We start from the raw sequence: 12145 nt of genomic DNA, 5'->3' as shown, positions 1-12145 counted from the left end.
TCGGTCCCTTGGATCTCGTTATAACCGAGTTTTACTGTATATTCCTTTATCTACTTTCTACAATAAATAGAATACATTCACAACTTCAATATATACCTTAAGCCAATTTGTTCTTAGAACAAAATAAATAGGTAATTTAGAGGTGAAACCGCACGTGCGTCACGTCACAAAGTTGTGTATTGGTCTAAAATGTATTCCCAGCCAAAAGCTCCTAGCCTCATTGCATCCAATTATTGTCTGAATACTCTTGGTATCTGTATTTTATCCACCTTGATATATCGGAATTTAAGTGCTGTCGAACAATTCCTAGTCTGCGAGAAAACTAGTACTGAATAGTCTTCATTGAAGGATTTAAATTTGTCAGTAAACCTGTTATTTCACAAGTTGAGGCTATTAGAAACAGATCTGATACAAATGATGTAATTGTATTGGTATACCTGTAATTCTTTTGTCTACGTACACCGTGGTACATCCACCACAATTTTCTTTGGGGACCCATGCCGAAAGTGGACTCAGCTGATTTTTTGTCCAGAGCCATCTGGTGGCTGCAATGCAACGGGGAACTAACCCAAGTTATTGGTTGTTTTTTGTCCAATAGAAGGTCTGGTTGAAAGCGCAAGTATTCCGCTCTGTTGTGTCTTTCTTCCCGTGCTGTCAGCCATTATCGTTTTGTTTGCCGGGTGGGTAAGTAAGGTGTTTGTGGAGAATTTCAATGTTTTAATAATAAAAACGTAAAAAAGGAAATTGACCATATGTTGTACAACATATTTTTACAAACTGTGTTATTGCCCCATGAAATTATTAGTTTGCTCTATGTCCGCAACCACATAATAAATTTGGCTTTTGTTTCAGGTGTGATTGGTGGCAAGTGACATTTGATCGTACTGAAACTTGATTGATGCTGTATCATGTACAGCAACGGGTTCTCGAATAACATGTATGAAATTTGACTCTATTGTTGTTTCTAATTTAGTGTAGTTATGGTAATCCATTTTTATATTGTGTTTGGTGACCTTATTTCTGCCATTTTAAAAGTTCATCCATCATTTTGTCACGTTCGGAAAATGTATTGCATTTTGCACAATTACTGTTTAAAGAAGAATACAGGCTTTCTAGCCAGGTTTATTACTGTAATACAGATCGTTATGTTGATTTCACTGCATTTTGTTGTTAAATTGTACCCAAGTCATCACTCTGAGCCTTATGTCTTAGGTACAGAGGAGACAGAGATCAGTTGAAGAGTCGGTATTGGGCAAATCAGCAGAGCACTCAAAACGGACAAACTGAAAAGACAAATGTAAAAGGAAAGCAGCCTGGTGAGAACCTGAAGAAACCTCAGTGGGACTTGAATAATCTGCAGCCTTTTTTGAAAGATTTTTATGTTCCTCATTCAGATGTTGCAAACAGGTGTGTGTACTAGATACTTTTTTTGGTATGGGAAAAACATGTATGCACATGGTTGAAATATTTTGTTTTCTATTACAGATCTCTCGATGATGTAAGGAAGTACAGGGATGGTAAAGCTATCACTGTGAAAGGAAATAATGTCCCACATCCAAGCCAGTATTTTGAAGAAGGAAATTTTCCAGATTATGTCATGCGAGAAATCCTGTATGTCAGATTTCATCAGTGTATTTTTTTTATTCTCTTGTGTTCCTTCAAATACCAAATTTTCATGACTTATATATGTTTCAGAAAACAAGGTTTTGCTGAGCCTACAGCAATTCAGGCCCAAGGCTGGCCAATTGCTTTAAGTGGAAGGGACATGGTCGGAATTGCTCAGACTGGATCTGGAAAGACCCTTGCTGTGAGTCTCCTTCTCTTGCTATGAATGCAAATAATGTTTTCATGGTCTGTTTTTTTAATGTTTATTTATTTATTTATATCATTGCAGTATATGTTGCCTGCAACAGTTCATATTAACCACCAACAGCGTCTCAATCGTGGTGATGGTCCCATTGTTTTAATTCTTGCACCAACACGTGAGCTTGCACAGCAGATCCAGACTGTCGCTAGAGACTTTGGGACTTCGTCTCTTATTCGAAACACATGCATTTTTGGAGGTGCTCCTAAAGGGCCCCAGGTATGAAGCAAGATTACTTATTGATATAAACTCCTTTTTTTAATATGGACCCTGAACTATAGGTTTGACTGTTTCATCTTTATTGAAAATAAATCATATTCACAGTATGCTTATCAAATACTGCTCAGAATTTGTTTTATTTACTGTTGCTACCCATAATATAATTCTGACCTCAAAATCTGTTTATGGTTGCTATTATTAACTCAGTTTTAACAGTAAGATTAAGCCTAGCTGTAGAGACAAACTTATAGTCCCTGCAGAGTGCTGGTGACTGTGTACTTGGGTTTTACTATCCTTCACATCAGTTTGATTAAAAATAATACAGCTGATTATCTTATAAAAGTATGCTACATAATTTTGGTGTTTGTGCAGTTAAGGTGTGTACAAATTTGTTGAAAACCAGTATCGTCACTGGGTTTGGACCATGTGAAATTTTATTGTGGCCTCTCCAAGTTTCTTACAGACTTATTGTCACTTCTATATAAACTGATGCTCTGTAAATGGCTCTCATGTCTGGAGCTTCTTTTGCAGTCCACCATATAGTTTTCTTAGAATTGTTACTTTTTTTGTGGTTGCATATTCAAACAGATTTCTTTTTGCTTGTAAGTAGATGTTTTTTGCTAAGCAAGCATTAGCACAAAATATTTTGGAACATTCTGTTTGCTTCAGTGAGAAACTGTTGTGAAGGTTTTCAGCAAGCTATGATAATCTGAAACGAACAGTATATAATCATTAAAGTATGTAACTGCAGGGTGTCATTTGAAACATAGACCACCAAGAGTCATGTACTATGGTGCAAATATGAAATCAGAAACAGACTTTACCAAACTCCAATATGACACTCAGATCAAGGTCTCTCTGGTTGCTAGGCTTTTTCTCAACACCAGTTAGATGAAAGCTGTGCAGGAGCAAACATCCACAGGCAGAATATGTATTACATGACTTTGAATCAAAATAATTTCCTGCTGCTTGTGAATCATTCAGCAATGCACATCCTTGCAAGGATGTATCGAATAGGACAATACAGAGACTGGTGACATTTCGGGATGTGAAGTGTTTGTAACAAGTGGTCATCAAGTAACAAAACAACTGAAATTATGACTGCACTGATTTAAAGCAGGACTAGGATATAGCTGCAGGAATTCAGTATTGCCATTGGTGTAATTTTATGTTTGAGGGGTGGGGACCATGTGTAGTAGCTAGGACTGGGTTTTAATTAATGAAATGCCATATACTGTGCAGTCTATTGTGACAGTGGAAATTTTGACACAGTAAATGTGGCATAATTTTAAGTAAAAGTATTCAACATGTATCTTTAAACATAGATGGGCTGATGTCACATAGGAAAATAGTGGCTTGTGAGCTCAAGTGAAGAAATAGTTTAAGTTCTTGAGATTTATACAGGTCGCTTGTTATTGTTAGAATAGTAAAAGATTTTATGGTGGTCTGTACCTACATTGTTGACAGGGATGACATGTAAAAAGATTGTTGTGTAAACAAGTTAAGTGGCCAGTAGAATTTTGAGATTTGATGGTGGCAAGTCTGAAGATGGCTGCCTTCTGGGTTGATGAGTATTCATTGCCCTGATAATGAAGGCAGCAAGGACCTTTGAAATGTCGGTAAACTTCTACCAGACTGCATGGTGCAAGAACCCAGAAGATAACCGTCTTCTACTGGGTAGCCACATAGTAGATTGAGAATAAGATGGGGGGGGGGGGGGGGGTGTGTTTACTCAGGGTGTGTGGAACAGCAGAAGTGCTGAGAGGCACGGTTCATTAACACTGGCAATGAAGTATATAATGTGCTATACAGTTAATGTCATCTGAGGGTTTAGAGTTTTTACTTTCTTGTTGTCCTGCTATCTGTTTGCAACAAAAGTTAATTTATTTATTCAAATTACATACCCAACTCTACTCCCACACATGACTGCTGTGAGTTTTACTACAGGAGAATCTGTATTCAATATAGTATTTTCCATGTGGAGTTTTTAAGCCTCATACCTCATTAATCTAGCCACCATGTTCAGTAAAATAATTTAGTTCGTCTAATTTTATTAAATATTAGTCAAAATCTGTTAAGTGATAAGTGGGCCATTTGTAAGTGTTTGTTGATGCAGGTATTTGAAACTCAGTAGACTGAAATCTAGGTATGTTTTTAATAATTATCTATTAAGTTTACCAAACTGTTCTTACAAATTGCTAGGCTCGAGATTTGGAACGTGGTGTAGAAATTGTTATTGCCACTCCGGGCCGCCTGATTGATTTCCTGGAGAGAGGAACTACCAACCTGAAGCGCTGTACTTACCTTGTCCTGGATGAGGCAGACAGGATGCTTGACATGGGATTTGAACCACAGATACGCAAGATCATTGAGCAGATTCGGGTGAGTTAATGTAAATAATGCAAAAACGACTGATGTGAAGCTTGATGAAGTTAATGTAATGTTGGGTTTAGTCTATAGTTGACTCGTATTTTCTCAAATAAAAGTGGCTGTATGCAGTTAATTTGAAGAATTTATAATTTCTTCAAAAATATATACAGTTTTGGATTCTTTGGACGAATTGGGGCTCAGGATGGAGTTTATTTGTAACTGTTGTTAATATGATAACATTAATGAATTTTTGGGCTGAATGAAATGCAGGATATTTCTTGACAAGCTGAGTGATTGCTAGCTTGTGAAGATTAACTTGTTTTCATGGAACTGGTTACCTATTAAACTTTAACTGCATTTACCCTGATCCATAAGGAAACTATGACAAGAGGTGGTTAACCTTACTGCTCTGTGTGATGGAGTTCGCCCACATGGTGTAAATTCTGTATTTTAAGATCAGATGTCCATTAGATAGGTTGCTCACATCAATGGATAAGAATTGTGTATTAAACTGGTTTCAGCCTGATCGACAAGTTTTGATGTGGTCTGCAACATGGCCCAAGGAAGTTCAGACTTTAGCTGAGGATTTCTTGAATGATTACATCCAGGTGAATATTGGGTCACTACAACTTGCTGCCAATCACAACATAATGCAGATTGTGGAGGTGTGTCAAGAGCAAGAGAAGGAAATGAAGTAAGCTTACTTAAATAACACCGACTGTTTTGTTGGTCGCTTGTGTAATAATGGGAAGATATTTTAATTTAAGGAGGATGAAGTCAGGAAATGTAGGATGTTATATTCAGGTCATACAGAATTGTTAGTAAAGTGAAGTCTAGGATGCTGTGATTGGCTGGGCATGTTGCTAGAACTGCAGAGACAATGAATTCACATAGAATTTTGACAGGGTAATCTCTTGGAAAATGGCCATTTGGAAGCTTCAAAAAATTGTGTGTTGATAATATTAATAGAAACTGGCACAGTGGAAGAGAGTTGGGTTTTAGTTATGTAATAAGTAGATGGCATACAGTATAATGACCTGTTATTTGCTGCTGTCATAGGGAAGTATGTTTTCATAGGAAATATCTTATTTTTCAGATTGTGGGAAGAAAATTTTGCTGGCTTTTTTCTTGCCATCTTTTAGCGATAGCCATGGTCCAAAACTAATTAACAGGTGTTTCCAGTAAAAATGGGCAACTGAATACTGGAATTAATTGAGTGTGATTATTTGTTATGACTTGAAATTCAGTGGGAAAAGTTCTTGTTCAGGTAGTGAATTTATCTTAATTCCTTGTACACTAGCTTGATCACCTTATATGAGGAACTGTCATTAGCAGTTTTAAATTTTATTTTTGTTAATTGTATGCAGTGCCATTGTTGGGTTGTCATCCATTATAAGCAAATGGCAATAGTGAGGAGCCTGTGCACCTTTACAAACAAAGATTTGTGCAGTGATAACTTTCAGATAGGTAGATTGATTCTTTGGTATGACGTTTCCACTCCAAGTATATAGGGGAAGCTACAAAATTATGTTGCATCAGATATTGAGGAAAAAAAGTGCTGTAACTTGAACAGAAGTCTTTCCTGGTTGAAGCATATTGTGATCTATTTAAGTGCTTTAGTGTGTGGAACTGATCCTTACATTTGTCCATGGCCTTTATGTTGCACATAGTATTTGTAAGTAGCCATTTATCTTCTGAAAACAAGTGTTAAAGAGTGTGCTATTGTGCATAAATTAGTGGCAATGTGTTTGTTCTTGCCTGTATTTTTATGACTGATGTGGAGGGGCAGTTAATGTGATTTCATGGTCTCAGAATACAGGTCGTGCTTATATATATATATATTTTGTAGAAATACAAAGTTCTAAAAATGTATGCATCTGGTTTTCATGTATGATAAAGTATGTTGTGGAGAGGGGAGGTCTGTGGGACAGGCCAGCTTCAATATTCATGTTAAAAAATCAGGTCTTGCTTCCAGAGTATTCATTGTTTTAAAAGAATATGCAGCTGTTGTCAGGCAGAATGCAAAGTGAATTATAAAACACTGAAGTTATGTGAAATACATGTTAGCTCATATAGTAGAAATTACCAGACTAGAATATTGCTGAATTGTAATCTCTGATAAAACTCATTTTTATTCATGAAAGTATTTTAAGGGAAGTAAGCTTTATTTGTACAATTTGTATTTATACTTACGAAATTTTTCTACTTCCTTCCCTTATAAATGCTGATTGCTGACTAAAGCTGGTTTTTGTAAGAGTTTGTTGTTTATTTGTTGGTAAGTATTATGTTTTGTATGTTAAGGCTATCCAAGCTGCTGAGAGAAATTGGTGTGGAAAGGGGAAATAAAACGATAATCTTTGTTGAAACCAAGAAGAAGGTTGATGACATTACAAAAGCCATTCGACGAGAAGGGTAGGTATTCTGTTTTGACTGTTTCCATATGAAATACATACCTGGAGATGTTCAAAAATGAAATTTGTTATGCATGTATAAACTAATTCTACCACTTGCTGTAGATGGGTGTGATTCATTTTGAGGGAAAGAAGTAATTTAGGGAGCTTGAGAAAGAATTACTGAGTAAACTATATGAAATGTATAAAATTGTTTAAATATAAGACTTAGCTTTAATTATTTGCCTAGTATTGTCATTAATCAAGAACTCTTAAGATGGGTGAACGGACATGAATAAAAGTGAGATTTCTTCTCACAGTGTTCAAGATATCGTTGTTGATCTTATGGATTGTAATTCCTTGTAGACTTGTAGGTAGATGCAAGTGTTTCGGACAGACATGCTGTTTGCATCTTCAGGGCAGATAGTATGCGTAGGTTACCCTTGGGATACTTGGAGGATGGGATATCAATATAATAGGGAGTTCTGGGTAGAATTCTTAAAGTCTATTAAACATAGTTCTTTCATTGTTTGTTTTATTTTGGTAATTGGTTCGCATGCCCGGCGTTTACACAAATTGTGAAGCAGTAACATGCTGCTCTAGTCAGTTGCAGATATGTTTATTTGAGAAGTAGTACTTTGAGAGCTTTTGTGAGCAAGATGATTAATCTTTGGGTTCCATAACGAGAAATAATTTCTTGTCCAACCAAATAAGTGTTGGTGCATTGAGGAAGGTCCTGTGGCATGTACCTAGTTAGTAATAATACATGATCCAGGCTTTTTCAGTTAAATGAAATATGGCAGGTGGTGGGCTGGTCAGTTTTCTTTTGTCTTATTTTTGTTATGGTTTAATATCCAGCTTCTGTTAATTAAATATTTCACCTACTTCATCTATACGATTGTATGCATTTTTTGTGCAAGGTGGATAATAACACCTAGTAGGGAATTATTTATGCCTGTCCATCTGTATATTTTTATCTGGAATTACTGAATGGACTGATTCAATTGTTTGGAGTTTGCTTTAAAGTGTGTTAAAATTAGTCTGTTTTAGACCAATATAGACCCTGTTTCAACTTCAAGTTTAGTTTAAATTCAAACCAGCAGATGCTGGATAGATATTGATTTGCCTACAATAAACAAAATTGACTTTAGAGGACTGCAGATTCACAATGAACATGTGCATCAAAATATTACAATATGTAATTCAGTAAAGTATGTGAAACACATTGTATGTAATTATATTATCTCAAGATACATTCCTTTTTCTTTTTATCAGCTGGCCAGCTATTAGTATTCATGGGGACAAGTCACAACCAGAGAGAGATTATGTCTTAACAGAGTTCCGCAATGGAAAATCACCCATTTTGGTTGCAACAGATGTGGCTGCTCGAGGGTTAGGTATGTATACTGTGTAGATGTGTGCTAGAATTGTGGGCGTTGAATATTCCTCTGATGGAAAATGAAATTATGTTTTTAATTTGTTTTCCGTGCAGTCCAGTATTTGTTCATCCTGTCTTATCTACTGTTCATGTTATATTTTAGACTGCAAAACGTTTCACTGTCCATCAAACTATTGAGGCTGAATATTGTTTTATTGTTACAGATGTTGAAGATGTGAAGTATGTCATCAATTTTGATTATCCCAACACATCAGAAGACTACATCCACCGCATTGGACGCACAGGGCGCTGCAACTTGAGTGGTACTGCATATGCATTCTTCACTCCAAACAATGCACGCCAAGCAAAGGAACTCATAGCAGTACTGGAAGAGGCAAACCAAACCATCAACCCAAAATTGGCTGAATTAGCAAATGTCGCTAGGTCCACGTTTGGAGGTAAAGGTAGTTACACATGGTTTTATTACTTTGTGTTGCGCAGTTGTATATTTGGGTTGTTTTCAGTGTGTTCAGTTAACAGTTTAGTCACAAGTTTTCACTTCATTTCACTGACATTCACATGGGACTAGTCCATCTTTCTGAGGGTGTTTGTTGTATGCATGAAGTCTTTTTGTATCCCATTCTTTGATGAGTTTTGTGTAATATGTATGTTATAAATATATGATAATGTTCCTTTCCCACAAGGACGAAATCGCTGGAACAACCGTAACAAGGACAGTGGAAATTCTGTGTCAAGTCAGAATGGTACGAGAAACACTGGATCTGTTTGGAACCATGAGCGTTCTCAGAATGGCAACACTCAGGAGTACCGGCAGTCAGGATTATCTAGGTTTTCAAGTGGAAATAGCAGCAGTACAAGGAGTGGTTCTGAGAGCTACAGGAGCAGTGGATACAGCCCACAACAGAATTGCTATGGCCAACAGAATGGTTACTCTCAGCAGAATGGGTATACCCAGCAAAATGGGTATGGGCAACAGAATGGTTACAGTCAGCAAAATGGGTACAACCAACAGAATCCATACAGTCAACAGAATGGATGTTCAGGTGCACGCTCATATGGAGGCCAGGGTCCACGAGGAGGATATCAAGGCCAGAGGTTCAACAACCGCACTCAGAATTATAATGGAGCCCAGGCATCAGCCCCATCACCCCACCAAGGGATGTACTCAGTACCTCCCCCCTTCATGCTGCCGAATAACACAGATGCCAACATGCAGAGCATTCTGAGCAACAAGTTCTTCCAGTCAACCCGCCCACCTCCCCAGGCTAACCCCTGTGCCTACCAGAGCATGGCTGCCAGTGCATTCAGTCAGTATCAACCCATGCCATATGCATATGGCTATGGACAGCCAGCTGCCGTACAACAATAAGCCCCCAACCCATCCACCTAGGATGATCTGCTTGGTTTATATTCATTATCGCTTTTTGAGATGCATAACTTCATACTTTTTTTTGTTCAATATATTTCACTGTAGGAAGAATTCCAGTTATCTTAAATATCTAATAATCTTAATATTATCGGTGTGTGGGAAGTAAATTTCCTTTTTATTTCAGTATTTGCTGTTTTGAGAAAATTGAATGGCCACATTCCACTTTGATTTTGTTTTCTGTCACTGTAACTGTTTGTAGAGTTCCATAATATTTCTGTATGCTGTGGAGATGCACGAAACATTCAGAAGGGGGGTGGGTTGGGGGCAAAGATTTTATTTTATGTAATAATAAGCCATGTCATGGTTCTGGCAAAGAGCACAGATAGTGTATAAACAATGTATATAAGAGCCTAAATGTGGCAGATATTTATCTACGTTGTCAGATAGTGCGATGGATCCATGCAGTCCTTCGTAGTAAAGTTCTCTTGTATGCGTATCAGATCAAGTGCTCTGCGTTCTTTCCAGTGCCAATCTCATTATTTATTGTAACTTCCTATCAAAGCATCGGAAATGATACGGATGAGTAACAATATTTATTTGCGGCAAGACGCCGTAAAGCACAGTGTGTGTCAATGCTTTGTCTTTGTTGACTTTTGTGTTTTTGACTGTTTTCACTGAAAGGTTGTTTGTCAGATTTAAATGTTCCTTAACCCCCTCAAGATCTGTCCACCCTCAAGGGTCGTGTACATAGTAGTCTAAAGAGTTCAAATATTGTGTAAATTATGTGTAAGTTAAGCCACTGATTGTGGTATGTAACTCAATTACACTTTGTACTGTGATATGTAAGATGTAGCAGGTAATTTTAAACTTAAGCTGCAAGTCCAAGAGAAAGGTCGGTAGAACCACACGCAACAACGATGCACAGCAGTATTTTGATAAGGGAACATAATCTTTTTTAAGTGTAGTTTATATAGTATGTGATATTTTCCTCAAAGACTGATAACTCTGAAAGGAATATATTTTAAATCACTTCTATCTTAAGATTTTACAAAACTAAGTTGGAGCTACAGCTTTTCAACAAGTGTTTTGTATGGACTTTGTTTTTTCTACCAAATTACATTGATACCTTGTGATTTGTTTTACCTTGCTCATGTTATGATTTATGTTTCACAAGGTGGACTTAAACTAGGTAATGAAAGTAGTTAGTGAAGTACGAGAGTGAGTGAATGGTTCATGGTGAACTGGGGAAGTCTTTCTCCGCCAACCTTTCTCATTGGAAGAGACGAGCAAAATGTTTGAGAGAGTGCAGTCTATTAGATTGTGCAAGTGTTAACATTTGTCTATACTCACTGTACTTTTGGATATCATGTTGTTGTATGGGAAGCTTGTAAAATTAGCAGTTGCTGCTGCTGGTTTTTGACCATGACAAAGTAATATATACATATTATAGTGCGACCCTTGTGCACGTGATAGATATATCTTCCTGGGAGTCAAGGAAGTAGCCAACTCTTCTGTAGGTTTCCTTAAAAGTGCATTTCTTGTATGTAATACAGTATTATGTTAGTAAAGTAATTAATTACAGTATGAAGTGTTTTGATTTGTATCCTTCTGGTAAGGAGTTGACCTTAACCTTGCCAAGGTGTGAATTAGCATGATTTGAAAAGTATGAGAACTGGTGGTAGACCAGTGCAACTTGTAGTTTGAAATTATAGTCACATTGGCAGTACTTTCAAAAATGATTTGTTTTATTGTTGGTTTTATTGAATTTGTTTCTGTGAATGTTTGAGGTTGTTAATTTGTCCATGCACAATAAATATATATGCATATAAGGGTAATGAGCATTATTTTACAGATTTTCAATAGCAAATGTTTGATTTCTGAATGGTTCAATTATAACAAACTGATATGCTGTTTTAACTTTGCATTCATGACATGTTGACCTGCATAAAGTAAATGAAGATTTCTGTCTTCTGGGTTGTTGCGCTGTGTAGTCTGGTCGATGTTAACAAACTTTCCAGAAGTCATATGCCTCCGTCATCAGGGCGATGAATATGTCTGGTCGTTGTTAACCAATGTTTCAGAGGTCATACTGCCTCCATGTCATCGCCCTGATGACAGGCACTATGACCTCAGAAACGTTGGTTAACATCGACCAGACTACACAGCGTAACAACCCAAAAGACAGAAATCTTCATACTCACTGCTGTGAAAACCTCAAATCTTACATAAAGTAAATGCATATTAGGAAGGAGGCTGGAATGATTTGTCTAAGGGGGGGGGGGGCAGTAGAGGCAGGCAGGCCATTACATCACACTGATCAATTGGGGAAAGCTACCATCCACCTCCAGTGTGTTGCATAGTTTTAATACTGAGCAGTTTATGATTAGAATATCCTTTTATGGCACTTCGTCTGTAAGTGTGAAACCTGCTGCTGGACCTTACACTAAGTCAACCCAGGAGCTATACCATATCTGCAGTCATTCCTTCAGACTTGACAACAATCTTAATTTCTGCTTCTAGAACCTCTATCCAGA

The 12145-nt window shown here is 37.1% G+C and overlaps 1 protein-coding gene across 5 annotated transcripts; it reads left to right on the top strand.

The window, feature by feature from the left end:
- Positions 1–539: 539 nt before the first annotated feature.
- Positions 540–11195, top strand: LOC110831644 (uncharacterized). Of its 5 annotated transcripts, none has more exons than XM_087352321.1 (12): positions 540–684; positions 853–937; positions 1219–1407; positions 1486–1611; positions 1696–1807; positions 1895–2083; positions 4286–4465; positions 4975–5147; positions 6755–6865; positions 8119–8240; positions 8446–8685; positions 8926–11195. In XM_087352321.1, exons 2-12 carry the CDS (start codon positions 909–911, stop codon positions 9609–9611), a joined length of 2157 nt encoding a protein of 718 aa, XP_087208447.1. In that variant the 5' UTR covers positions 540–684; positions 853–908; the 3' UTR covers positions 9612–11195. The 5 variants fall into 5 exon arrangements, with proteins under 5 accessions (XP_087208447.1, XP_021923563.1, XP_021923561.1 ...); XM_022067871.2 differs by having other exon boundaries at positions 1213–1407; positions 8446–8679; XM_022067869.2 differs by having other exon boundaries at positions 1213–1407.
- The last annotated feature ends 950 nt before the right edge of the window (positions 11196–12145 follow it).

The sequence above is a fragment of the Zootermopsis nevadensis genome, unplaced genomic scaffold (assembly GCF_977971745.1).
Source record: "Zootermopsis nevadensis isolate Lab colony 2312 unplaced genomic scaffold, Znev_1.0 Znev_ptg000021l, whole genome shotgun sequence".
NCBI classification, from domain to species: Eukaryota; Metazoa; Arthropoda; class Insecta; order Blattodea; family Termopsidae; genus Zootermopsis; species Zootermopsis nevadensis.
Note: the sequence above shows the minus strand (reverse complement) of the source record. Positions and strands in the feature narration are given on the sequence as shown.

Coding starts and splice junctions, on each gene's coding strand:
- LOC110831644 (XM_022067869.2), top strand. CDS start 909: ATGTACAGCAACGGGTTCTCGAATAACAT. Junction 938..1,212: donor AACGGGTTCTCGAATAACAT/GTATGAAATTTG, acceptor CTTATGTCTTAG/GTACAGAGGAGACAGAGATC. Junction 1,808..1,894: donor GATCTGGAAAGACCCTTGCT/GTGAGTCTCCTT, acceptor ATATCATTGCAG/TATATGTTGCCTGCAACAGT.